This window comes from Wolffia australiana, chromosome 11, assembly GCF_029677425.1.
Source record: "Wolffia australiana isolate 7733 chromosome 11, ASM2967742v1".
Lineage (NCBI taxonomy): Eukaryota > Viridiplantae > Streptophyta > Magnoliopsida > Alismatales > Araceae > Wolffia > Wolffia australiana.
In genome coordinates, this window is record NC_135845.1 from 2349297 (window position 1) to 2376530 (window position 27234).

Below are 27234 nucleotides of genomic sequence, written 5' to 3' on the forward strand. Positions count from 1 at the left end.
AGAAGGGGCTTGGTAGGGAATCGGGCCCGCCAGTTAGATGTGGAGCTGGTCCCCCACGAAGGAGGGACTTCGACGACATAGGCGTGTCTGCCCACTCGTTGGAGGGTCGAGAACGGGCCGACGCCACGAACATGTAGCGTCGTGGCCGACCTGGGAGAATAACCCTCTGACCAAATTCTCACCAACACTCAGTTCCCCACATCAGACACTCAGAGTCAGCTCTGCGAGTCAACAGCCTATTTGTACTTTGCATGCCTATATGTAGATCTAACATGTTGATGACGATGCAATGACAAAACATGCTGGGCGAATGCAAAAAAGAGGACCTTCTACGGGTGCTAGGGTATGGGGTTGTCAAGGGACTTGGCCGTTGGTGATCGCGGGTGGGCTCAACCTAGTGGCGTGGGCCTCCGAGGAGTCAAGCGCATGCTCGGCGCATGGGGTTGGGCAACAACGGTTGGCCATTACCTTGCGGGTGGCATGACGTTCGTAACGCGTTGGCCGCTCATCATCCTGGCAAGGGAAGAGTGTGGGGTCTATACCAGGTCGAGGAAACTCCTAGACAAAGTCGGTGGGGTTGATATGTGTCTGCTTCGGGTGAACGGCACGGGCGATTGGGTGAGCGACGTGGTTGGTCAGACGGCTAGCTCATGTGACTCTAGTAAATGGGCGAGCGGCACGGGCGGCGTTGTGTTGAGTGCGGGTCTCCTGGCTGATTGCGCGGGTGGTCCAGCGGGCGGCGTGATCGGCTGGGCATGATAGCACGTCATCGTCGTTGCATCCTGGCTCTCAAGGGGCGGTAGGATAGCAGACGATCGTTAGCCTGACCATCCTAGTTGGGGCACTCTTTGATGCTGGCTTCGTGGTGTAAGGGTACCACGTGACCCGTCGTCCCTGATGCAGGAAAATAAACACACGTTCGTTCTGCCGGCTATGATGACGTCGCGTTTATAAATCCAGGGATGACCCAAGATAATACTTCCTACTTTCATAGGAAGGATGTCACGCAGGACGGTCTCATTGTACGTCCCCATTTTTAATAGGACATGGCATTGTCCCTTCAACTGTAGTAGTGACGAAGCGTCAATCCACGACACGTCGAATGGAGTAGGATGAGGCATGGTCGCCAACCCTAGTCAGGCGACCATCCTATCCGAAATGGCATTGACACAACTGCCACTATCCACCTTCAACTTACATGCTTTGTTGTTGATCTTGACAAACGTGTAGAAGATCGATGTCCATAGAGTCGTGTTAGCCAGCGGGGCTGTCCTCTGTAGGACAGGTCAAGGGTTAACCTGTGTTGCAACGTCAGGTGGGATGGACGTCCCACTAGTGTGTGGGCGGTCAACAATGATGCTAGCAAGTTTCTTAGCGCTAGGGCGTGGAGTGGGTGCTGGAATCGTAACGGCATCCACCATCTGGATGTACCCAACCCGGGGGTTGAGTGATTCGTACTCGTTCGTGATCTCCTTATCTGCATGATAGTCATCATCGGGTAACGGAGTTCTCTTTTCTGGTCTTGCTCGGCTCCTTCTATATCGATCAGGAGAGCGAAGGACAGACATTGGCTATCTCGGTGCCCTTACCCTTGGCACTTAAAGCACATAACCGGTGCTTGACTAACGGTGGTGTTGCGGGCCAGAGTGTCGCTCGTGACGGCCCGAGCATGTGGGGTAGAACCCACAGAGGTGGCAGGGGAAATTCCTTGCCCCCCGGTGTTCTGGGAAACCCGAATGATAGCACGTGGTGCAGTGCGAGCGGGGGTGGCTCGAGGCATGGTGTGAGTGGCATGCGCGGCAGCCTCATCGCCAAAATGCTCCATATGCTCCACTAGGTGGTAGGCCTCATCGACCTCAACAAGGTTACACTTAAGAACCTTGCCACGCAGGGTCGGCCATAGCTCATGGGAAAATAGGCCAATGATGATTTGAGGGTCCTCCATGAATCGACATCACATCCTGCACTCCTCCAATGCCTCTATGTACTCTGTCACAATAAGCCGACCTGGCCTAAGGTTGAGCCACGTGAGGAATAACAACGTTTGATACTGTCCGGGCAAGTACTTGCTCCTCAACTTCTGCGCCATTTCGACCCAGGACGTGATGGGCCATCCTCGTCGCTCGGCGGCGACACGCTCATTTTCCCAAAAAATCTTGGCCTGTCCACCAAGTCTCGTCTCTGCATATTCGACGAAAAATAACAAGTCGTCGTCCCTACGGTACCACCAGAAGTAGGAGTTCATGCTCAACTCCCAGTCAATGAACTCCTTGGATTTCCTCGACCCGTCAAAGATGGCGACGTCGGCACCCACGCTCTTTTAGATTTGAACGTCGTCCAAATTGCTTCGGCCATGCTGACTTGCCAAAACGGATGCGCCCGTCAAGCCTTGACCATTTGCTCGTATTGCATCGACTCCACTATTCTTCCTCTCTCTTGCCTCGACTCTAACCTGCGCCATTACACTCCTACGCCGCATCACCGCAGCAAGTCGAGCCAGCCGTACCCTCTTCGACACGTCTCTCACTACATCAGCCCACTCCAGAACTTGCACTAATGGGGATCACAATGACAAACGATGCCATCGATGAGGTACGCCATCCCTTGATCGCCTATCATATTACTTTCTTCAGTATATTTTTGACTGCTCCCCACCGTGCTCGGGTTAGTTTAGGTGTGAGAGTTTATCAAGAAAATTATAAATTGAGTGAATTCTTTGGTACAGGTTGGGCCCATCTATGGAAATTCTTCCGTTCAACCCCATAGTCGCCATCGTCGCTCCGACGAGAGTCAGAAGGTCACCGTCACCGTCATCAGCCATCCACTCAAACCTCAGAGCTTGATAAATTTCCCCATGAATCGAGCCTACACGTCATCACATAGTTACATCTCCTATTGAATTACCCATCAAACGATGACATCGACGATGACTGACATCAGTTATTCTATTATATTCCTTCAAATAGGAATATTTAGGGCACATGCTTAAAGACTATTGATCTCCCTATTATGATTTCATTATAATTCATTAAGTCTGATCATGTATTTATGGACTTATTAGAAGCATCACTCATGCACTATAATGAATATGTTTTAATAATGAACATGGAATGAGATATGGAACATGTGATTGGCTTGCCGGCCAAATATATTTCCATCAATAATGTTATACCAACTATACATGCTCAACATCATCTGTGCCTCACGTAGATATCCAGAATTTGAAAATCTAAAGGGGTCTCTAACAACAAATCTGGGATTACCATAAGCCAATTTATCTCCCTTGGTTACTTGTGGGATACTTTAATTGTACATGAGGGGTTAGAGAACGTGAAGGAGGTGGAGTCCAAAAGAATCGCCCCATTGAGGTGCCTATTGACTTCTTACATCTAGTGACTTTTATTAAGATTCCACGTACAAGCAAGGTTTGAATATGGTCTAGAAAGTGAGAAGAAGGCATTTGTATGTATTGCTGCTTGGAGTTTTGTATCACTAATTTAATTTTCTATGCTAGAATTATATTACCCCCTAGTTACTTCCTCCATCACTAGTTCTCATAAACCCCCCCCCCCCCCCATAACACCTAATTTGAGTTAAACCATTAGTAAACATCTTTAAATGTTTCATACCATGTGGTTGTTACATGTAGTCTTTCAGAACGTTATGAGAAGCCATTGTTACAAAGAGATGTTCTCCTTCCCCATAGAGAAGTTCATTTTTGGACTAATTTATCTTGAATTCCACCAACTTGCGGAATTGTCATGTATATGGGAACATCTGGACCTAATTTGAGCTATAAAGACAAAGCTTGAAGACGTTGAAATTGTAGGGGTTGACCTTATAGAGGAGCAAACAGGATGGGGTGAATAAGCAGGTGGGCGAAGCTATATGATAACAAGATATATAAGATAATGCACATAATTATGGGTTAATATGACAATATTTACAAGTTTACAAGCATTAAATTTATTGTACTTGTGTGTTGTCAAGCCTAAAATGATTAATTTTATTTTTAATATGATATTTTGAATTTATGATTTTTTCATATTTTTAGGGATTTTTTTATCTTATATTCTGGAAATAAATAATTTTTGGTGTCAAAATGTACTTTTTAGAATTTGTCTGACATTAAATTCAAAAAGATATTATTTTATAATTCATAAAAAATATAATTCACCAAGTACAACCCATTGACCAATGGTGCTGATGCAACCAATTTATTCTGAAAATAAACGGAACACTATTTGTCCATAATGGTCACGGTGTACCCGACTCTATCCAAACATGAAAAAGGTACGATGCTCTTTATTATGCTTGGAATATAATAGCAGTCTTCTTAAGACAGGAAATCTCTGGATGGAAGATTCAGGTTCACTGTCTCCATACTGATAGCAGCAACTCTTGTGCCATTCCCCACTCTCAGCTCCACCTCGCCTTTGCTCAACTTTCTTCTACTTGTCACCACCTGCAAGTCATTACAGATATGAGAGGCACATCCAATATCAAATACCCAGGATGATGAATCTCTACAAGATAAGTAAGTATCTATCACAGAGATACCTGAAGCATTGCCATACCTCTTTTGAGCTATCTCGTTGAGGTACTTCTTCAGTTCCTCTTCCAATGGCCCTTTGTTCCATTTGAAGCACATGCCTTTCTCGCTATTGTCCTTCTTTGTTGATTGTGCTTTCACTTGCTTCTTCTCTTTGTCTCGCCTTTAGGCAGACATCGCCTTTTTCTTCTTGTTGGTCCTACAACAAAGAGAACTCGGACCTTGTCCTTTTGAAGGTTGCCCTCGGCAGTGGTAAGCATGTTAAACAGCTCCAGAAGAGTTGTCTGAATTTTTTTCATGTTAAAGTTAACAATGAACTAGGAGAATGAATCGGGTAAGAATTCAAGAATAAGGTCCATGCTCATCTCAACAAGTAGTTCAACTCCTAGCATTGCCAACCTTTCTATCCACTCAATCATCTTTAGTACATAAGTTTGTACCGAAGACGATTCGGTCATGAGAGCCAAGAATAGGCTCTTCGATACCTCATATCTCTGAGTCCTACTGATGTGGAACGTCGTCTAGGACGCCGCTCGGTCAACACCGAGTATGATGGCTTGGTGCCGATAAGTGATGGTGGTATTGGCCTACGACAGTAGCGTTGTGCGACCAAAAATCCTAACAGAAAAGATGCGAGGTATTTGGTACATGCAAGTGCCGACTAGCTAGGAATACCGACACCTAGGACCGATGGAGTCGCCCAGCGGTGGAAGGGTAGATTACTCTGCTAGATGTTGCCCACACGTGACGGGCGGACCCAACTCATACCAATAATAGACACTCTAGCAAGACGTAGTTCATGCTCAACCTGTCCCTCTAACCTACATCTAACCCAAGTGCGGTGGAGGCAAATCGAAAATGCACTACAGAGAAATAAGAGACGAGCGGGCAGAGTGACGACGTACCTCGTCGGTGTCTATTGCCGGAATCCTCTACTTTGTGCGTCAAGAATAGGCGCGAGCATTGTCGGTGATGGGGCGCCAAAGAAGGGATGCCGGCGAGGTGTGACAGCCCGCGGGCTGGAGCGGCCTGTTAGGAGGACTGAAAAGGAGGTAGTGGCAGTGCAGTGTGTCGGAGGGGCCGAGCTGCTCGGGTCGCAGCCAACGGATACTGCTACTCTGGGCAGGTGGGCGCCGATCGAATGGTGCGATGGTGGTGGGCTCTAACTCGAGGTGAGTAGAACCCTAAGCTGGCGGCAGAGGGAGATCACTATGAGCGGCAATTGGGCATCGGGGCAGACAGGACTTCGCATGCCCCTCTCAACAGCAGTGAGCCTGGCGGATGGGGAAGGGGCTTCTGCCACAAGACCCGTTGGAGGTCCAAGCTGTCGGCGGGGCAACCAATGGGATCCTCCCAGATCCACCTGTTGACCAGTCATGCGGGCAAAGTCATCGTCTCTGCGCGGTAAACCATGGGGAAGATTCTCGATCAAACAGTTCTCGTCCAAGACCATTTCTGGTCAGTGAGAGCGCAGAGCAGGGGACTCGGTTGATTGTCCAGTGAGTCCCGGTCAAGAGAGTCCTCTCGTCTAGGGCGGGTCACCGGTCAAAGAAGTCTCGCTCAATCAGTCCTGATCAGTCAATTTTGCGATTAGCGGAGGTCCCGGTCAAGCAAATTTACGACCTTCGACGTCTGATCGATGGATTTCGCGTCACGATTGACCGACATAGGCCTGATCGGGGCGGAATCCCGGCCGTAGTTGATAGACCACTCCTCAATTCCCGGTGCAATCGAAGTTTCTGCGCAGGGAGTTGTCTACTCCAGTCACGAGAACGTTGACACCGAATGGTGTGGTCGACGTTGGGAGAATTCACGCACCATGTAGCACCACACTAGATGGAAAGAATATGCCGTGCAAGTAGGGGAGATGGATACGACCGCAAACGGCCGACACCCTTCCTTCCACCCTAGGCCTTCTTCTCTTCTGCTACTCCTTCTGCACGAACGGGACCTGCTTCTCTGCAACACAATTTTTTCAACAAGAAAAAAGTCCAAATTCTAGGGCGCCCATCCGTGCCCTTTTATAGGGGAAGAAAGGATGTGAATGGGCCCCTTAGTAGTGTCATAAGAGAGAGAATAAGGGGGGGCTAAGCCCACTAAGGGAGGGGGAGGTCTTTATAGAGTGGACTCCCCCCTCACTACAATGCAAGAAAGGAAAAGAACAACGAAAGAAAATGACGGACGGGAAAACACAAATTTGAAAGATACGGATGAAAATGACTGGTAGCGAGCACGATGCACCCTCTACCTAGATTACCTGAATCTGGGCAGTCGGGCAGTCACTTTGGCTTGCCGGGCGGGCTGAACACGAGCCGACGGTGGTGTCGTTGGTGATGGTAACGTCTCCGAAGATGTTTCTTGGGGCTCGGGCTGCACCGCACCATCACCTACTATGTTCGAGAATAACTCCATCAAATGGAGTAGCATTGACATTTGCTCATATCTTCATGTTGCCTCTGCAACTCATTGCACATAGAAGCTAGCATGTAGCATTGGACTATAGTGGAGTCATCTTTCCACTTCTGATATTCCATAATCTCCCCTTCAGTTGCATCCGATATAAGCTCTCTAGGGCCACTATTCTCAAGGACATAGGCTATGTGCTCAGACTTAAGGAGGATCTTTAAGTTCGTGAACCAATCAGTAAAGTTCGATCCAGTCAAACGATTGGCATCCATTATGCCACATATCCGGTTGTTCGATGATATCTTTACCTACACGGGATATATCTAATGAACTACTAGTTCAAGCAGATTCTAAGTTCATCAAATATAAATAGTTCCCACTAAAATTAATCATTCCATACAACCCTCAAGGGTATGGAAGCGGAGAAACCGACTATCTCCTAGTGGGGATCATAATTTCAACATGTGTAATATGACCTAGAGTATACCCCCACCAATCATAATATACATTATTGAACACCCATCTCATGGGACTTAAAACCCTTTGCAATATCCAATCATATTTTGATCCCCAATGCTCATGCAGAATACCCCCACCAACCACTGAGTTTGGTCTGAGGAATACCATCGTTACTTGTCAAAAATAGATTTGCATGTAATCCAGGAGTATACACCCACCAAACTACACGGTTCCTCTATCTTGACCTTGTGTCATAAACTAATTCTTAGTTACTCCCGAAGAAGTAAGCCTGGAGTTGACTCCACCAACCTAGCTTAATGGGACTTGGATCCTAAAAATATAATGTCGGAGGACAATGCTTAAGTTTGTCACTTTTGCATTGTGGCTCATATTTTAAAGAGAGGGATTTTGATATGGTCTCTTCAGTGACATACACACATGTAATATCTCATATTAACATATGCCCTAACTCATGTGTGCTATATGAATTTGTATGTGTGAGTGTAAGTTGACTATCTCATATAGTCAACTCCAGATTCCAATTTTATTGGTCCACTAACTGATGGGAACCTACATTTAGTCCACCTAAGTTTTGATTTTCCACATCACATTCATCATGCCACAAATTTATATCACAAATGAAATCACATAACAAATGCAATATAACTCAATTATTCAAATACTTTAAAAATTCTAGCAAAGAAACATGACTTTCATGCTTAAAAATTCAAGAAATAATCATTTGAACATTTTAACTCTTAAACTATTCCATTCAATAAATCCAAAATTATATATTTCATAATTTTACCAACCTCAAATAAGTTTATTTTTATTTATGTGAGTTAATAAAATTCAGAAATGGTTTTATTGATTTTTCTAGAAATTTTCCACAATTTATTTAGCCTTAAATAATTTATTTCTGAATAATTTAATAAATAAATTACTTGAGAACGTATTTACAATTAATATATCTATATATAATAACAAGGAATAAGGAGTGGCACAGTGCTAGCCCCATCCCCCCCCCCCACCCTTAGCGGGTGTGAAGGACCTGGGTTCGAATCCGATCCATTGGGTTGGACCCGATCTGATTAGGTCCAACCCGACCGACCTGGTCAACCTATCGAACTGGGTCCTACTCGGGTTTGACCTGACCGATCTAGTTTCCCTGATCCGACCCGGGTTCTGATCGGTCGACCCAATATTGTTTGAGCAGCTTTCAAAGCCGCCGAAATCAGATCGGGTTTGACCCGATCTGGGGCCATGTGGTGGCCCGCCTGCCCATGCGCTTGCGCCCTGTGTGGGGCACCTCTGGGAGCCGCTGGCGGTTGCCAACGGCTACCGTCGGTCGCGCACGGTGGCCGTGGGCTGCCGCCCGCCTGCCGGGCGCGAGCCTGCGGTTGGCTGTAGCGCCCATTCAGCTACCACGAGGGCCTACACGCGGACGCGGGCACCTTGGGCGGCCGTTGGTGCCTGTGGGCGCCCCTTGGGTGCTCGTGGGCGGCCCTAGGTGTCCAGCACCGGCGGTGGCCACCATCTAATGATTAAAAACATCTAAAATGATTTTAAAATCATCATTTTAACATTGTTTTGGATGATTTTTCCATCATGTTTGAACCAAAACACTCAAGAACCTAGCTCTAATACCACTATTGGGTTCGGTGCCTCGGTTTTTCCATGGAAAACACATTTCCATGGATGCAAAAGCGTGTCGATTGATTCACAATCAATCTTTAAAATAAAATGTTGAATGCACCTTTTTGGGAACTTGTTCCACCCTTGAATTTTTTGCTCAGATATCGTTCTGAAGCTGTTCACACATCCGGCCCCTAGAAGTATCCACGGGATCACTCGGTGCTTGGATCTCCACCTCTTCCGCTTCAACTCTTCTTGGAGACTCTCTCGTTGGTTGATGTAGAGAATGAAGAAAGGGATGGGCTCTCAAATCACGCTTGCATGGGTGCTTAAAATGAGACCCCTTTCCCTCTTTATATTTCACTTAAGGTTTTTCTCAAAAACCCTACAAACTAAAATATATCCACCAATGCCCTTATGACCTTGTGCGTGTGACCCTCTAGGCCCATGTTTCATTCTAGTTAATAACTTTAGTGGCCCAATAATATTTATTGACCAACCTTATTAATTGACTATATCAACATATAGATTAATTAAATAAGGATCGATTTAACCCAAACAATAGGCTAGGTTTCCAGCCCGTGGGGTACCAAGCCACACTTCGTACTGAGTAGTCTCGAACTCTCTCATGGAACCTTTCCCAGCATCGGTTACCGTATATGTATAATCCATCATCTGAGCGAGACTTTCGAACGACTTAGAGTATGATTTATTTTCAAACCCTAATCCGTCATTCACTTAGTATTGATGCGTAATGGGGATCATTAGGGAACCCCTTCTCAAATATCCTTACTACCCTGGCAAGGGATTTGTTTGCATCGTCTTCCTCGAGTCAATCTCCTCTTATATCGAGGGCGGATGATCCTGTCTTGACCACTAAATCATCTCCGTAAGCTTCTTACTACATCTGATCTATAAATTATTTGAATCCCATGATTAGAGGCTCATTAGTCATACCAAAACGTAGTTGTCCACTCACAAGATGTCCTTGGTGTCTCAAGTCAATTGATCCCTTATACAACTGTGACTTGAATCAACTTGATTAACGTTTATGTATAATACCATTCACAAATTCGTACGAATCAATTTACTGAACTCTTTTTCCAAAGAAAACCCACTATTTGGCCTTAGTGTCGCTACACGAATAGCCACAGGATCAGCTATACTTATCATATAAGTAGGATAAGCTTGTGATATTCTATCTGGATAATTTGATGTGTCTCGACTACCAATTGAAGAGGAATATCCAGAATAAATGTTTAAAGACTAGTGATCACTGTATTATGATCTCATCATAATTCACTAGGTCATTGCACGTTGATAATCTCAAATTTAGGCGTTAAAATTTGTCGTTGGTGATTGAGATTATTCAATAAATATATATATTCAACCGTACTTAAAAATACGAAGCGTCTCCACTGATGATTAAGGCATTACTTTTATATAATAGTGATAATCAATGAGAGGATTGATGAAAACAAGATTCGAGTACGTGAGCTAGTGATATCGATTAAAAATACATGTTATTAGTTAATTTAACGTAAAGAGAAGAGTAAGTACGTTTGACGGACATGATGACAGATGATGGTATGAAAGACGATATAATTGGATGTGAGGTGGTATGGTGGCGAGGATGAAAAGACAAGAAAAAAGAGTAAAATTGTCACTCATTAAGGGCAATTTTGCACAATTTTATGCATTTAACGAGATTAAAAGGGGGTGTTATCATATATTTACATGAAATTAGTGTTTTCAAGTGATTTCTGATTTTTCCTTAATTTTCTGTTAATTTTATGAATTTTTAGGGATTTATTTGAGCTTAAAATAATTATTTTTAAATAAAAATGGAGGTTTAATATTTAATTTCGCAGTTAATTAGTATGGGGATGAATTTCTGGATTTTCTGGAATTTTATAGGATTTTTTAAGGATTTTATTAGATTTTTCTGAGATTTATTTGAGGAAGAAATGAATTTTTTAATGAGGAAAAGGATATATTTATATGGGAAAAAAGAGTGTTAAAGGTGCATTACCCCAAGGGTGTCCTAAAGTTCCGCCACCAAACTGTAGTACGGAATCATCTCCAAAGATCTCGGTCAGTGCAGGCATATGCCAAACGTGAATACCACCTGAAGCTACAGGGATAAGGTTTAGGGTTTAGGGTTTAGGGTTTAGGGTTTAGGGTTTAGGGTTTAGGGTTTAGGGTTTAGGGGATTTTCCTTAAATTGGTGTTGCAATTATGCCCTTAAAAACAGCTCTTGGTTTTGTGTGCAGGCCCAAATATATTATTTAAATAGTTACAGGGTTTTATTGCAATAAATCAGCAATTTTTAATGGTTTTTATGAGGAGGAGGAGAGAGAGAGCGAATAGGATATATACGTAAATATTTTTGGGCGGCGTCCTTTTGCATGTCAGCATTAAATGAGGGACTTGATTGCAAAATTCCAGGCCACTCTCTCCGGTAGGTAAGCTCACCTCCCGTGCTGTGCATGCAAAGTGCATGCACGGGAGGTGACGTGGCATCTTATGAGTGGCTTACGTTATAGAAAACATAGAGGTACGTGCAAATCGCTATGTATTATATTGTTTTTTTATTGTTTTTCTTTATTTTTGATTCGAGGCAAAGGGGTACGTGGCCCAACGAGAAGGAACCCACCATTTGAAGTTCAAAAGTCATCAGTTAATGAGAAATCGACACGTCATTGCGTGTTTTAAAAGAAATAATTAAATAAATTGATGTAAATCCAATGGTTAAAATTGGTTTAAATTCATTTATTCATAACTTCTGATCCTGAGGTCCGATTGAGATGATTTTTTTATGGATTTGCTCATCTTAACCCCCTCTTTCTATCTATGGTTGGATCATTCAGATGAATCCTACATTGATAGATAAAAATTAATTACTAAATGGGGGTAAAATGGTGATTTTCACCATGTACCTGAGTATAAAAGCTGGATTTCGAGAGGGGGAGCTCATTTTGGATGGTGTTCTATCACAACTGCAAGACAGAGAGGAGATCCAGCTTGGATCAACTCGTTTGGTATTTTTTTCCTTCTTTGTATTTGAACTTTTGGTGTATTTTGGATGTTGTTAGATGAATTTCTTAATCGTTCTTCTTGATCCTTGTCTGAACTTCTAAATCGTTCGGCTTGAGTGGCATGTACAAGCCTTGACTAGGATTAAGAGGAGAAATTGAAAGATTTACCTAGCTATTCCAAGTGCATATCCAGAAAACTATAAAAAAACTTATAAAAAAGGGTTAACTTTCTAGGAGATTAGGTTTCCCATTTTATTATCCAATAGAGTAGTTATCCCTGCATTATCAAACTTACAGAACCAACAAAAAAAAATCAAAATTTTCTTCTTAATCTCTCTAATTGAATTCTTTGATCCTTTCACTTGGATCAATTAATTCAACTTAGAGCCCCTTATTTCTTCTACTCCTCTCATATCTTCTACCTCCCTCTCTAACCTCCTTGTCTAATTAGGTTGATTTGATCTTCATTGAAGATCAAATTAACTCTAATTAGGATTGAATTATCAAGAAAACCATCAATTGAATTAACTTAGTAGCTTCCCTTGGACGGTACCCTTTACTTATCACTACACATCTTAAGTAGGGTTTTAGAAATTTTATTGTATCAGCTAAAATTTACAACGACAAGGGATTAAATTTGGTAAAATTGACCCCATTTTTGGCTTATCAATTGGCGCCGTTGCCGGGGAATCAACGCTAAGGAAATTCAATTGGTTTTGATTTTTATGAGTTGTACACTTTAAAATTGTATTCAAAATCTTTTTGATTGTATTTTCTATAAAGTGCTTATTTGTTATTTAATACATCTTCACACACTACATCTTACTTCCAATTTTGGATTAAAATGCTAAGGAAGTGGTATGTATTGAGCTTAAGTATTATTGCAACACATTTTATTTCCTAATAGACAAACAACTATTTCTAAGCATATGAAGCAACCATGTCTTACTATTATGGGCATAATTCTCGTTACCATGAGTTGCATGAAAATTATCACCATGATGATTTATACTATGAAGGTGCACAATCTGACTATTTTCATGATTATAGTGACTTATTGAATCATGGTGAACATTTTCATTGTAACATCAATCCTCCTATGTATGCTTATGACCACTCATATGAGGCCTTCCCCAATTTTCATGAGCATTCGTGTTATCTGAAATCTCCAGAGACAAAAACCCCTAAATTTTCTCTTCATAATACCCATGATCATGACTTCCACCCTCATGCCATGCCCCTTTGGAATATCCACACTATGGGTGGGGGCAATCACCATCATTATGTCTTTCCTGTACCATTTCATTGCAAAATGCATCATCTTCATTTTATAAAGAGCATCATGTGTTTGTTAATGAGTTTGAAATGATTCACGAGAAAATTTCTCAACTTTATGACTCCGAAGAGAGTGATTAGTTTATGATGAATTATTTTCTTGAATATGAGGATGTTTTTAAACATGAATGTCTTTCTAAAATGATTCTACTGCATAATATTATTAGAGGGTTTTCTAGTAAAATAAATGATTTGTATGAAAGGGGAGAATACTTCTTAAGGATCTTATATATGGAGAAAGATGTCTGCAAATTTTTGAAGGATTTATTATCAGAAAGTGCTCCCCTTGAGGAAGATTATTTTGTTAGAAAAATGAAAACCATTAAGATGGAGATAGCTGAAATATTTAATTTACATTTTTGTGAAGATGAAGTACATGGGTATCCTTTTCTAGTTCTCCTTTACCTCTTTTTTCCTATGTCTTTAGCTGTCACACGAAGTAGGTGGAGCCCACATCAAGGAGGAATCAGGGGATGCAACCTTATCATAAGGAGGAGCGGGTTCAAAGATTTGTCCACAACCTGTTGTTTTAGGACCCAAGTCCTCAATCTGATTTCTCTTTTAAATTTCTCTCTTTAAATACTTCAAATATTTTGATCATGTGGAACCTCTATCAGTCTTGTTGTGGTGTTTTTGTTTTTTTACCAAGATTTTGACTAAATTGGAGCAATTATGATGCATGATGCAGCCACAACTTATTCAGGATTTTCATTAATATCATCTCAACGGTGAGCCACAACGTCCATCCCCACTATTTGCCATTCTTTCCCCCAACTTTTGTTTTGGGTTATTTATTCAGTAATGCATTGAGGTCCATGCATGTTTTAGTTTGGGGGGGGAAGCTAGTTCACTTTAAATGACAAACTGTGATTTATGCATTTAATTTTGAGGAATATTACATGAATCAAACCTGCCTATAACCATAATTAACATGCCTATACATGAATAAAAAAGTTTCATCCATGGATTTGGTAACATGTGTAGAGAAGTAAGCTCCTAGAACGGTTATGGCCGTTTGAAGTTGAAGGAATCCTAGCCCTTGATTTCCTTCTCTCTCCTAGTCAACGTCCTCGGTTTCTATGCCCATTTAGAAGTCAGTGCACTTGGTATTCCGTGCTTTTCGTATTCCCTGCAGGCACCCCTTTGTATTTTGTGCCACGTGTATCCAAAAAAAATCATATCTTTCCAAATTTAATGTCAATAAATTCCATAAAAATCATACTCTGTCTCAAAAGCTATATTCTTTTAGAATCTATTGTTATAAAAATCTGAAAAATGTAGAAATTTCAGAAATTCATTCTAAAAATATATTTAATCATTTTAAGCTTGATAACATGCACATATGAGTACTTTAATGCAGATAAACATGTAAATATGATCATATAAGTTATTTATAAAATGCATGTTATTACATGTATTCATGGAGTTTATTATAAGCATCACACGCGATAATAATGAACGCAAATATTTTATTCAATGAACTTAAATAAACATGGTAGTATGATTGACTTGATGGCCACATAATATCCATCATCCATCCATACAGTTGGAACTTTAATATGGGCTGCCAATCTTTGTAATAAAAATGTTTGAAATTTCCTCTTACCTTGGTAGTAAGATTGACAGAGAGTGAGGTTTTGAAGATCATGTTGGGTTCTAGAGGCCTTAACATGGATGAATAAATCAAAACATTCCACAGCGGAAGACTTGAACGGAATCGAACGACATCATTAAAACTATGAGACAAAGTACCTTTGCACGGATCTCATCCGTGATTTCTTTGATCCGGAAGCGAGACGAGTCAAGCTGCTCAAGTGTGCAGCTTCTATACGTGTGATCCTTGGCACGTCAAATCTCCTCCTCCTTGACGAGCCTCGTTCTACCTCCACCGTCGTCGTTACACCGTTCCGATCTCATCGGTCATGGAGAGGGGGTGTAGGGAGAGTGGAGAAGAAGGAGAAGGCTTATGAACAATTCTGGCCTAGGTGAATTTCCTTCAAGGCCTTCCCCTATTTATACTAAGCAGGTATTTTTCGTAAAAACCCCCAAAAATTGAGTATATCTTCCAACATCCAAAAGACCATTAGTGTGTGACCCTCTAGGCCCATGTATCAGTTTAGTTAACAACTCTAGCGGCCTAATAACCTTTATTGGCCTTCCGAATTAATTAACTATATCATCATATAGATTAATTAATGTTGGATCGATTTAACTATATCATCATATAGATTAATCAACACATGGGGTGTCAGGCTACACCTCGCACTCTAAAAGATACAAAGGAGAGTATATCGACTCACTCATGGAACATGTTCATCGTCGGTTACCATGTACGTATAATCCCTCATCCACTTGATGCTCCTTGGATGACTTAGGGTATGGTCAACTGTCAAACCCTAATCGGTCCTCCGAGTTAGTACTAATGCATTTGGAAATCATCAAAGAACTCTTCTCTGATATTTCACTACCTTGGCCAAGGACTTCATCGCATCGTCTTCCTTGAGCTCTCATCTCTTACACCGAGGGTGGGTGATCCCATCTTGACCGCTCAATCGTCTTCGCAAACTTCTTGATGTACTCGAACTAAGACCGTTTGGAATCCCATGATTAGAGACTCGTTGGCTATTAGTCAAAGTACAATTGTCCGTCCACAAGACGTCTTTGGTGTCTCAGGTCAAAGGACCACTTACACAACTGTGACGTGAATCAACCTGACTGATAGTTTGGTATGATACCATTCACGGATTCGTACGGATCAATTCAGTGAACGCTTTCCACTAAAGAGCACCCACTATCTATCCTTAGTGTCTCCACACTAATGGCTACGGGACCAGCCATACTCATCATATGAGTGAGGCTAGATAGTGCTATTCTATCCGGATACTTCGATGTCCTTCTCGCGTATCCTTCGAATAGGAATGTTTAGAACACATGCTTAAAAACTAGTGATCTCTGCATTACGATCTCATCATAATTCACTAAGTCCGATCATGTATTCATGGACTTCATTATACGCATCACACGTGCACTATAATGAATATGTTCTATTAATGAACATGGAACGAGATGTGGAATGTGTGATTGGCTTTCCGATCACATATACTTCCGTCAGATCCATTACTTGTTTCTTGGTGTCTTGAGTGCATGGAAAATGTCAATAAGGGAGAGAGAGGCTTGTTTGCATCAGCAAAATGTCATGGTCCTTGTGGAACTTATGGACCTAGGATAAGTTCTCTCACTTTACACTGAATTGTGGCGATCACATTTTAATAGAATATATCCATTTCATTCTCTCTTCATATTCCATTTCCCTATCATCACCACTTCTCATTCCATCCTCTCCGTCTCCGGGTAAAGTAGCAATTAGGGATTTTATTTCTTTCTCTCTCACATGGTTAATAATCATTCTTAGAATTGTTTTCATTTGTTTTATTTTTCACAAAATGAACTCATTTTATGGAAGGAATTCTGATTACTATGATTATGATTATGATGATAATTTTGACCCTCATGACTTTTTTCATAATTCTAATGATCTGCATCATAATGGTATTCAATCAACTAATCAAACGTTTATGGATTTCCCTTGTCATGTTTCAAAAATAAAACATGACACTCCTTATGCTTATCATTTTCCATATTCACAAAATCAAAATCCTCAGCCATCATATTTGAAAATGCATTAATATCTTGAAATAAAAAAATTAATCATAGATTGATTCAAAATATTATGGATTCAGTCACCGTATTGGTGTTCCATGGTGTGGATTGAGAAAGATAAAGATATAACAATGGTCCATGATTAATCAAATTCAGAAAGTAATATATGATGATCTAGAAAGAGTTTTGTCTTTCTTTCTTCTATCAATCTATAGTGGATACATAAGTAGACCCCCATGTATGTAAAAGGCATCTTGTGATTTTTTCCTAAGTAAGCTTTGAGGAGTTTTTCTCTCAGTAAAAAAAATATTTTCATCCATTTTTCATCTTCAAAAGTGAATGATTGAAGGATCAGCGATCTGATCAAGATCTGTGAAAATAAAGTACCACTTGACCATTAGGCACATGAGAACAAGGTTACTGTGATCATAAATCTTTTTCAGTCACATGTATTCGACTTTTTCCTCGGTGATCTTCCTAGAGGATAGCCTAGATTCTCACTTTTCTGCACATTACCACCAACTGCCATTCATTCTGACAAATCCATCATCCATCTCTATTGTGACCAGCAAAGAATCCATATCGGCCACTCCACTCCACTGCTCACAACCACATATCAGCTGCTATTTCTATCCACTCCCTAGTCATGTTTTAAATCTCGCTCCACTACATTTAATCTTGCCACAATCTATCATCACCCCCTGCTACCAAAGTGGGAGCTAAGGTATTTTAATTATCATTTATTAATATTAGAGGAAATTCCATAAATCCTCTCAAAATTATTATATAAAATTAGGATAAATTAGGTTAAAAGTATAAGAATTTTCTCACCGTATTCCTACAACTGGATAAATTAGGCTAAAATATATTTAACTCTTAAAAAATATTAATCCCAAAAAAATATACGTTTATTAAAAAGTCACTATTTCAATACCTACCAGGCTACCCTGATTATTAGATAAAATTATTCTTTTTTGGATTAAGAATTTTTGGATTATTAGATAAAATCCTGTCTCATTTTATGCATGTTAAGAATTTTATTTTGAATAAATCATAAATTTTTTTTTAAAAGTTTAACCCCGACTTATGGTTTATCACTAAACCTCGTGCTCCCTCACTATACTACCATTGCGCAATATTGAAGTGTGCCACATTTCACACACCAGACAAAATGTGTGGTTCATGACAGTCCAGATTTGGCTAATTTCATTGCCCAAGAAAGAAACCAAAAAAATAACTAATTGAGTTTTTTTGAGACAATTTTACCAAGTTATTCAAACATAAACTGGTGCCTTCATGTTTTTTTCTGTACTATCTAATTTATTCAATGTAAATTTGGTATATTTAAAGTGGATATCGTGATGATAATTTTTTGGTGTCCCACATATTTTTACGTCAGTCCAACTTTTAGATAAACCAGGTACAAAAATAATAAAAATAACATTATTAAATGTAGACTACATGTAATTATTTTTTAAGCTTATTATGATGACGTACTTGTCATTTTTTTCTTGTATAGAATGAGGGTATAAATGAATGATTAGTCAATTTTCATATTAATAAATTTTTTTTGGTTTGGCCAAGTGACGGCACCTTAATCAGATCCATAACTGTGCCAATAGACTATTTTCTATTTTTTGAATATTCACGAGGTAAGACCATTCCAGTGCTCTTTTTTGCCATACACAAACTAAACCAACAATTAGAATAATCATAAAAATTAATGATTCTTCAAATACCCAACCCAATAAAATACCAAAAACAAAAAAACTCATATAAGCAATACAAACATTTTGAACTTTGGAAGTTGCACCAACCTCAGTTGTTCTGATGGGAAACGTTTAACATTTCCCTCTTTCACTCTCTCCCTTTCTCTTTCTCTCCCTCTTTCCCTTGACTTTTTATTTCTCCTCTCTCTCTCTCACGTTCTTTATTCTCTCTCATCCCTCAGCACTCTCTTTGACTTTTCTCCTCCACCTATTCTCTCTCTTTTTATCCACTAATTCATCATCCCAAATTCCCACCATAATATACTCTTCTACCACTCTCTTCCCTCACTATTTCTCTTTCTTCCTCTCTTCTCTATAACTTCCAAATTTGGATTTTCTCAAAACCTCTCTCCCTTAACTTTCTCCCACTATTTTCTTCCACGTACATTATAAATACCATCTCTTCTCTCTACCACTTTCTCTCAAACTTTCCACTGTTTTATCTTCTTTTATAACTGCATATTTTATTTTCTTTAAAAGGGCTATGGTCCTGCTCGTAAGAACACTTTTGCTTGAGTTTATTGTGAAGTCTTGTGTATTGGAGAAGACTGATACTCTAGTGATAACGACAACGACAGCAATTATTTATGTATCTCATCTTCTACAATGATCATCTCCTCATGGGTTCCTCCCTCCCTTTCTTCCATACCTTATCTTCTTCCATCATCTTATTAACATTTAACCCTTGACATCATTGACCACATACCCTCGTCTCATCCCCATAATCTTGCTCTCACTTCTCATTTTCTTGATTCATCATATATGCATCCCTTCTCATATCTTATCACATCTATCTTGTGAGTTCACTTTGAACACTTCATTTCCACCCTTCTCGTGCTATATATGAAAATCTTCTCTCGCCAATCGATTATTTCACTCCCATTATATCTATTTCCCACACCTTCTTCTCTTATCTTTCATGCCTTCATGTGGAGCTGCAGATCCACGTCAAAGCAAGGCTAGTCACACAGTAGAACAACCAAGCTATTGGATCTCTTCTCCAAGGTACCTTGTGATACCTTAATTTAGAGATACTTGATGGTACATGATAACTGTTGATTTGTTTTGAGTGGTCGTTTGACCTTATGAATCCCTTTCAGTTGAACTTTGATCAGATATTTTAAGTCTACTAATTCCATTAAGTTAGGGATATCATAGTCATTCCCTAGTTTATCCTTGTTAAGGCCCTACTTCACTGATTTAGTCCCCTTCTACATAATTAAGCCCATTCGGATCACCCTAAAGGTATATTTTATTACTCTAATTTGGTATTAATTTGCATGAAGTCCGCTTTCTTGTCCCACATCAAGTGGTATCAGTGCTGAAATGTCTTTCTTGCTTGTTTTTTTCAAATATAATATATATATATATATAGGTTGTCCCTTTAGTTAATTTTTGATGTTGTATTCGTTTATACTTTTTTATCTTATCATGATAAATAGATCAGATCTAGATTATTCTCGGAAAGATAAGGATTCTAAAACTCTTTGGGAAAAAATTGTTATGGATGGCGTAAAAGATGCAACTCAACATTTAGCTTCCTTAAAAAACATTAGAGCTAGAACTCCACCACCCATAGACCATCAAAGGAATCCTAACCATAATTTCCCTAGAAAGCTTTACAGTCAGAATATGAATCTAGACAACCATAGAAATGCACATTGAAGGTTTCAAGCCCAACACTCTGATAATAATTATTAGCATGTGAAAATATATACTCCCACATTTGAAGGTTGTCAAACCCAAAATAATATCTGAATTGGGAATCTCAAATGAACTGTTATTTCTCATGGGTAGATATGTTGGAGGCTCCTCAGGTCAGGCTTATGGAATTAAAGTTATCATGTCCAGCTAAAATACTTTGGAACAATCTGAAGTGTCTCTTAGATAGTAGATTTCAGGAACCCATGGCCACTTGGGAGGAGGTGAAAACTAATTTAAGGGAAAATATGTCCCTTCTAATTTACCAAGATAGTCTCACTGATCAATGTCAACAAATTCAATGAGGAAATCGCAGTGCCTTAGAATATGTAACTGAATTTGATGAACTGATGGTGACTTGTGGTTTCAGAGAATATCCTCACATCACCTTGTCAAGATTTAGAACCGGACAGAGAGATGGCATATGCTGAGACGTTATCCTACGGAATGTTAGAATGTTGGAATAAGCATACTAGACATTCATTGATTTTGATACTTTTTTCTCTGTCTTTGCCTCCATATCCCCAGAAAATTACCTACCCCCAAGGCACCTCAAATCTATCTCTATCTCCATCTCTATCTCTATCTCTATCTCTATCTCCATCTCTATCTCTATCTCTATCTCCATCTCTATCTCTATCTCTATCTCTGTCTCTATCTCTTTCTTTGCTTCTGTCTCTGTCTCTGTCTCTGTCTCTATCTCTGTCTCTATCTCTATCTCTATCTCTATCTCTATCTCTATCTCTATCTCTATCTCTATCTCTATCTCTATCTCTATCTCTATCTCTATCTCTATCTCTATCTCTATCTCTATCTCTATCTCTATCTCTATCTCTATCTCTATCTCTATCTCTATCTCTATCTCTATCTCTATCTCTATCTCTATCTCTATCTCTATCTCTATCTCTATCTCTATCTCTATCTCTATCTCTATCTCTATCTCTATCTATGTCTCTATCTCTATCTCTATCTCTATCTATGTCTCTATCTCTATCTCTATCTCTATCTCTATCTCTATCTCTATCTTTATCTCTTTCTCTGTCTCTATCAACATTTCTCTCTCTATCTCCGTCTCTATCAACATTTCTCTCTCTATCTCCGTCTCTATCAACATTTCTCTCTCTATCTCCGTCTCTATCTTTACCTCTATATCTCTATCATCATCTTTATCTCCATCTCCATCTCCATCTCCATCTCTATCTCCATCTCCATCTCCATCTCCATCTCCATCTCCATCTCCATCTCTATCTCTATCTCTACCTCTATCTACCTCTATCTACCTCTATCTACCTCTATCTCTATCTCTATCTCTACCTCTATCTCTACCTCTACCTCTATCTCTACCTCTATCTCCAGCTCACTGCTATTTCTATCTCCATCTCCATCTCCATCTCTATCTCCATCTCACTGCTATTTCTATCGCTATCTCTATCAACATCTCTCTCCATCTCTTTATCTCTATCTTTACCTCTCTCTGGGCTCAAGAATATGACAGAGGGAAACAAGATCTGGAAGCAGTGAAAGTTGGAAGGGAGAGAGATGGCGACCGGCTGGGCAGTGGGCATGGCCGTGCTTCTCCCATTCCCCTTCTACTATCTCCTGTGGACATTTCCACAGAGCTGGGTGGATCTCTGCGGCCATGACGTCGACCCTTCTCGCCGCATGGCGCACGTTTCCCACGTTATCAAAGCCGTCCAGCTCATCGCCCTCCTCTCCGTCGCCGATTTTTCCTGGCCGCCATGGTATTGCTGCCTCCTCTTCCTCGCCGGCCAGTTCCTCAATCTCAAGTGAGCTCTTTCCCACCCGATTTCCATCTTTTCTTCCAAATCCTACGCTTTCTCCTAATTTTTGTAGAGTTTCTGGTGATTAATTACGACCCTTTTCCCCAAATCTAGAATTAAATCCGATATAGATGGGGTGATATTAGGCGAACATTGAGAAAAATGTAAATGCGCAATAGGCGTTTGTTGAATTGCATCACAGAGGCTGAACGATCAAACGCAATTCAGAATTCAATCTCAAGTCAGCGCTTTCCCTCCCGATTTCTATCTTTTCTTCTAAATTCTACGATTTCTCCTCGTTTTTGTAGAGTTTATGGTGATTAACGATGACCCTTTTCCCCAAAACTGGAATTAAATCCGGTGAATGTACCAAAACGATGAAGAATTTGAGAAATTGACATTGCCCGGATGAATCCGGAGCTGATTTTTCAGGGTTTTTCAGCTTTTGGGCGAGTCGGGAACATACTACGGAGTCCGATTCGGGAAGAACGTTCCGTGGGTGACAGAGTTTCCGTTCGGATATATCAAAGACCCGCAGTACGTTGGCAGCATTCTTAGCCTCGTCGCTTGTCTCTGCTGGGTTCCCCCTTTTTACGTTATTCTCTGGACAATGGGATACCTGTTCATGATGAAGGTAGAGTCTTGCGAAGATCCCACCACAAGGGCGAAGGCAAGGGGTTGATTTTGTGGGTTTTACTTTGTGGGTTCTTTAGAAAGCTTGCGTTTTTGGCAATAAATATATTATTTCATGCGGATCGCGAGTCTCAACCGGACGCTGCAACTGAATGAATAATCTGTCATGCCTGTTCCATGCTCTTGAATTTCACAACCTTTGTTTTTTCTTGTTGTTATCCTTCTGCAAGTTGAAGCTGTCTCCTTCACCAGGCCAGAAATTGTTAGTGATTTTCTCAACTCTCTTTCTATGTGCTATTTTTTCTTCTACATAGCTTCTTCTTGTCTGCGAGTTCCCCAACTCTCTCTATCTCTCTTTATCTCTCTTCTCTCTCTCTCTCTTTATAGCGAGTGAGTTCCCCGAATCTCTCTCTATCTGTCCATCTCTCTCTGTCTTCTAACTATTTTTGCTTCTTCATATAGCTTCCTCGAGCTAGTTAGTTCCCCAATTCTCTCCCTATTCTTTCTCTCTCCTATTTTTTCTTTTCCATATTGCTTATTCTAACTTCTTGCTAGCGAGTTCCCCAGCTCTCCCTCGCTATCTCAATCTCTCTCTTTCTCTGCTCTTCTAACTTATTTTTCTTGTTAGTGAGTTCCCCGTCTCCTCTCTCTCTCTCTATCTCTTCCCTCTCCTCTCTCTCTCTCTCTCTCTCCTCTTCTAACTTATTTTTCTTGTTAGTGAGTTCCCCATCTCCTCTCTCTCTCTTCCCTCTCTCCTCGCTCCTCTCTCTGTCTCTCTCTTCCCTCTTTTCTCTGTCTCTCTCTTCCCTCTGTTCTCTCTCTCTCTTCCCTCTCTCCTCTCTCTGTCTTTCCCTTCCCTCTCTCCCCTCTCTTCTTTCTCTCTCTTCCCTCTCTCCTCTCTCTGTCTTTCCCTTCCCTCTCTCCCCTCTCTTCTTTCTCTCTCTTCCCTCTCTCCTCTCTCTGTCTTTCCCTTCCCTCTCTCCCCTCTCTTCTTTCTCTCTCTTCCCTCTCTCCTCTCTCTGTCTTTCCCTTCCCTCTCTCCCCTCTCTTCTCTCTCTCTCTCTCTTTCCTCTCTCCTCTCTTTCTCTCTCTCTTCCCTCTCTTCCCCCTCTCTCTCTCTTCCCTCTCTCCCCTCTCTGTCTCTCCCTCCCCTCTCCCCTCTCTCTCTCTCTTCCCTCTCTCCTCTCTCTGTCTCTCCCTTCCCTCTCTCTCTCTTCCCTCTTTCCTCTCTCTGTCTTTCCCTTCCCTCTCTCCCCTCTCTTCTTTCTCTCTCTTCCCTCTCTCCTCTCTCTGTCTTTCCCTTCCCTCTCTTCCCTCTCTCCTCTCTCTGTCTTTCCCTTCCCTCTCTTCCCTCTCTCCTCTCTCTGTCTTTCCCTTCCCTCTCTTCCCTCTCTTCTCTCTCTCTCTCTCTCCCCTCTCTTCTCCCTCTCTCTCTCTTCCCTCTCTCGTCTCTCTGTCTCTCCCTTCCCTCTCTTCTCTCTCTCTCTCTTCCCTCTCTCCTCTCTCTGTCTCTCCTCCTCTCTTCTCTCTCTCTCTTCCCTCTCTCCTCTCTCTGTCTCTCCCCTCCCTCTCCGCGCTCTCTGTCTCTCTCCTCCCTCTCTCTCTCTCTCTCTCTCTCTTCCCTCTCTCTCTCTCTTCCCTCTCTTCCCTCTCTCTCTCTCTCCCCTCTCTTCCCTCTCTCTCTCTCTCCCCTCTCTTCCCTCTCTCTCTCTCTCTCCCCTCTCTTCCCTCGCTCTCTCTCCCCTCTCTTCTCTCTCTCCCCTCTCTCTCTCTCTCCCCTTTCTTCTCTCTCTGTTTCTCTCTTTCTCTCTCTCTCTCTCTCTGTAAACAGTCTTAGAATCGAATTCTAGGCCAAATCTCATGGACACAGAGGCCGCATCCCCCCAGCGAGGTGATCCGAGCCCCTTGCTCTTACCTTTCTTCTTCTTTCTCCTTATAAGCTTTTTTTCTTGGTTCTAGCTTCTTCTCTTTCTAGCTAATTATTCTTTTCCTCATTGTTATTAGTATTATTTTGACGACTTCTATTCTTACTATTATTATTTTTTGCTTCTTTGAGCTTCATCGTCTTCTTCTTTTTCTACTTGTTATTATTCTTATAGCTTCTTCTAGCTTCCTCTTCTTTTTCTTATAGCTTCTTCTTCATCAGCTTTTTCCTCTTCTTTTTATTCCTTATTCTATCGAAGGATAGCTTCCTCTTCATTTTCTTATAGCTTCTTCTATCACCTATCTTGCTCGCCGTCCACTACTTCTTATAGCTTCGTCTAGCTTACGCTAGCTTTTTTCTCCACCTCTTCTTCTACCTTATTCTTCTTCTTCTTCTTCTTCAGATAACGTCTTATTTCCTCTAGTTTATTTTTGTATTTCCTTGTTTTTCATATAACTTCTTCTAGCTTCCTTTTTCTATTCATCTTCTACAAAAAAACTTCTTCTCGCTTATTTTTCTGTTTTCTTCTTCATATGAACCATTCTACGTTCGTTTCCTGTTTTTTCTTCTTATTCATTTTTCTTCTCGCTTATTTTTCTGTTTTCTTCTTCGTAAATACTATTCTAGCTTCCTTACCCGTTTTTATTCTTTTTCATGTAACTTCTTCTTCTCAGTTATTTTTCTATTTTCTTCTTTTCTTACCTCTTCTAGCTTAGTTTTCTGTTTTTTCTTCTTCCTTTTTGACTTCTTCTAGCTTATTTTTCTGTCTTTTCTTTTTCTTCAATTAACTTCTTCTAGATAATTTGTCTGTTTTTTCTTCTTCTTCAAATAACTTCTAGTTTGTTTTCCCAGTTTATTTTTTCTGTTCCTTCTTCAGACAAATTCTTCCAAATAATTTGTCTGTTTTTCTTCTTCTTCTTCTTCTTGAAAGAATATCTAGATACCGGTAAAGACGGATATTAGATTTCCCATTTTTGAGATCTGATACAGCATCTGTCCTGATATCATCATCTGATATCGGGCTTAGTATGGATGAGCACTAACCATCTTCTTCTTTCAGCTTCTTCTAGGTCAATCTTTGTCTCCTTGTCTAACTATCAACTTTTTAATTTGTTCCAAGACGGCATTTTTCGTGTGATCATCTTAGATTCCTTAAGGCGAACGTATTGGGAGAAGCCAGTCACCCATTGGCTCCTCCTCGCCTTCAGCAGCTCAGCCATGCTCCTTGCCTTCCCAGCCTCCACCCTCCTCTCCCGCGCCTATTATGCCGGTGGTGCCACTAGTTACTGGATCCTCTCATGGGCCGCAGTCACTGGCTGGCCTCTAACTGCCCTACTACTTCCCTTCCTCTACCCCTTCTCCCCCTCCCCCCGCCCCACTCCCCTCACCTTCAAGTTCGCCCTCTGGTGTTCCATACTTGGCCTTCTCACTGCCCTTGACAACCTCCTCTTTGCCTGGGCTTACGCTCACCTCCCCGCTTCCACCGCCGCCCTTCTCGCCTCCTCGTCCCTTGCCTTCTCCACCTTCTTTGGCTGGGCCATCGCCAATAACCGTCTCAACCTCCCTGCCATCAACGCCATCGTTTCCATTACCGTTGCTGTCACCATCGTAGCCCTTGATTCCCAATCCGATGGCTCCCCAGGCGTCTCCAAGTCCAAGTACGCTGTCGCCTTCATATTAGATATTGTGGGGTCCGCCCTCCACGGGTTGATCTTCGCTCTCTCGGAGGTGGTTCTTGGGGAGATGGGTCAGCGGTTGAGATCCTTCCACATGGCAGTTGAGTTCCAGACGATGGTGACGTTTACCGCCTTTCTTGCCACATCAGTTGGAGTTCTTGCTAGGGGGGACTTTCAGCAGATGAGACAAGAGGCCTCCACATTTAAGCATGGTCAACGCGCCTATGCCATGGTTCTTCTCTGGGCAGCAGTCAGCTTCCAGGTTGGCATCCAGGCTGGCACTGTAGTTGTCTATGTGGCATCTACTGTCCTGGCTGGGATCCATAATGCAGTCACAGTTCCGTTGACCAGCGTGGCAGCGGTGGTAATTTTTAAGGATTCCATGTCAGGGTTCAAGATCTTGTCCTTGCTCACCACCACCTGGGGGTTTGTGTCCTACACCTTGGGCAAGCTAAATCTTGACCATCGGCTTTAGGGGGTTCTATTTTGTCAGGAATAACATTTTTATTTCCATATTCCAAATATAAATTGGAAACTATATGAATAGAGTTCACCATATTGTTACCGAAATTTGATAAAACCAAATGAACCAATGCTGTCGATTCATAATTCACACGCTTACCAAAAATTTGTTCCAATTGATGTATGAATGGGAAAGAATATAA

The 27234-nt window shown here is 41.3% G+C and overlaps 2 protein-coding genes across 3 annotated transcripts; both read left to right on the top strand.

The window, feature by feature from the left end:
- The first annotated feature begins 22004 nt into the window (after positions 1-22004).
- Positions 22005-23089, top strand: PLMT (phospholipid N-methyltransferase). Its single transcript, XM_078582972.1, has 2 exons — positions 22005-22342; positions 22769-23089. Exons 1-2 carry the CDS (start codon positions 22095-22097, stop codon positions 23016-23018), a joined length of 498 nt encoding a protein of 165 aa, XP_078439098.1. The 5' UTR covers positions 22005-22094; the 3' UTR covers positions 23019-23089.
- Positions 23090-23111: 22 nt separating this feature from the next.
- On the top strand, positions 23112-27178 carry PUP5 (purine permease 5). Of its 2 annotated transcripts, none has more exons than XM_078582970.1 (2): positions 23112-23231; positions 25954-27178. In XM_078582970.1, the coding sequence occupies exon 2, from the start codon at positions 26112-26114 to the stop codon at positions 27042-27044; it is 933 nt and encodes a 310-aa protein (XP_078439096.1). In that variant the 5' UTR covers positions 23112-23231; positions 25954-26111; the 3' UTR covers positions 27045-27178. The 2 variants fall into 2 exon arrangements, with proteins under 2 accessions (XP_078439096.1, XP_078439095.1); XM_078582969.1 differs by lacking the exon at positions 23112-23231 and adding an exon at positions 24102-24860 and having other exon boundaries at positions 26014-27178.
- The last annotated feature ends 56 nt before the right edge of the window (positions 27179-27234 follow it).

What these genes read in the sequence shown, in the direction of transcription:
- PUP5 (XM_078582969.1), top strand. Translation starts at nt 24,830, where the DNA reads ATGGACACAGAGGCCGCATCCCCCCAGCGAG. An exon ending in GGCCGCATCCCCCCAGCGAG is followed by an intron (nt 24,861 to 26,013) that starts GTGATCCGAGCC and finishes ATTTGTTCCAAG; the next exon opens with ACGGCATTTTTCGTGTGATC.
- PLMT (XM_078582972.1), top strand. Translation starts at nt 22,095, where the DNA reads ATGGCGACCGGCTGGGCAGTGGGCATGGCCGTGCTTCTCCCATTCCCC. An exon ending in GGCCAGTTCCTCAATCTCAA is followed by an intron (nt 22,343 to 22,768) that starts GTGAGCTCTTTC and finishes CTGATTTTTCAG; the next exon opens with GGTTTTTCAGCTTTTGGGCG.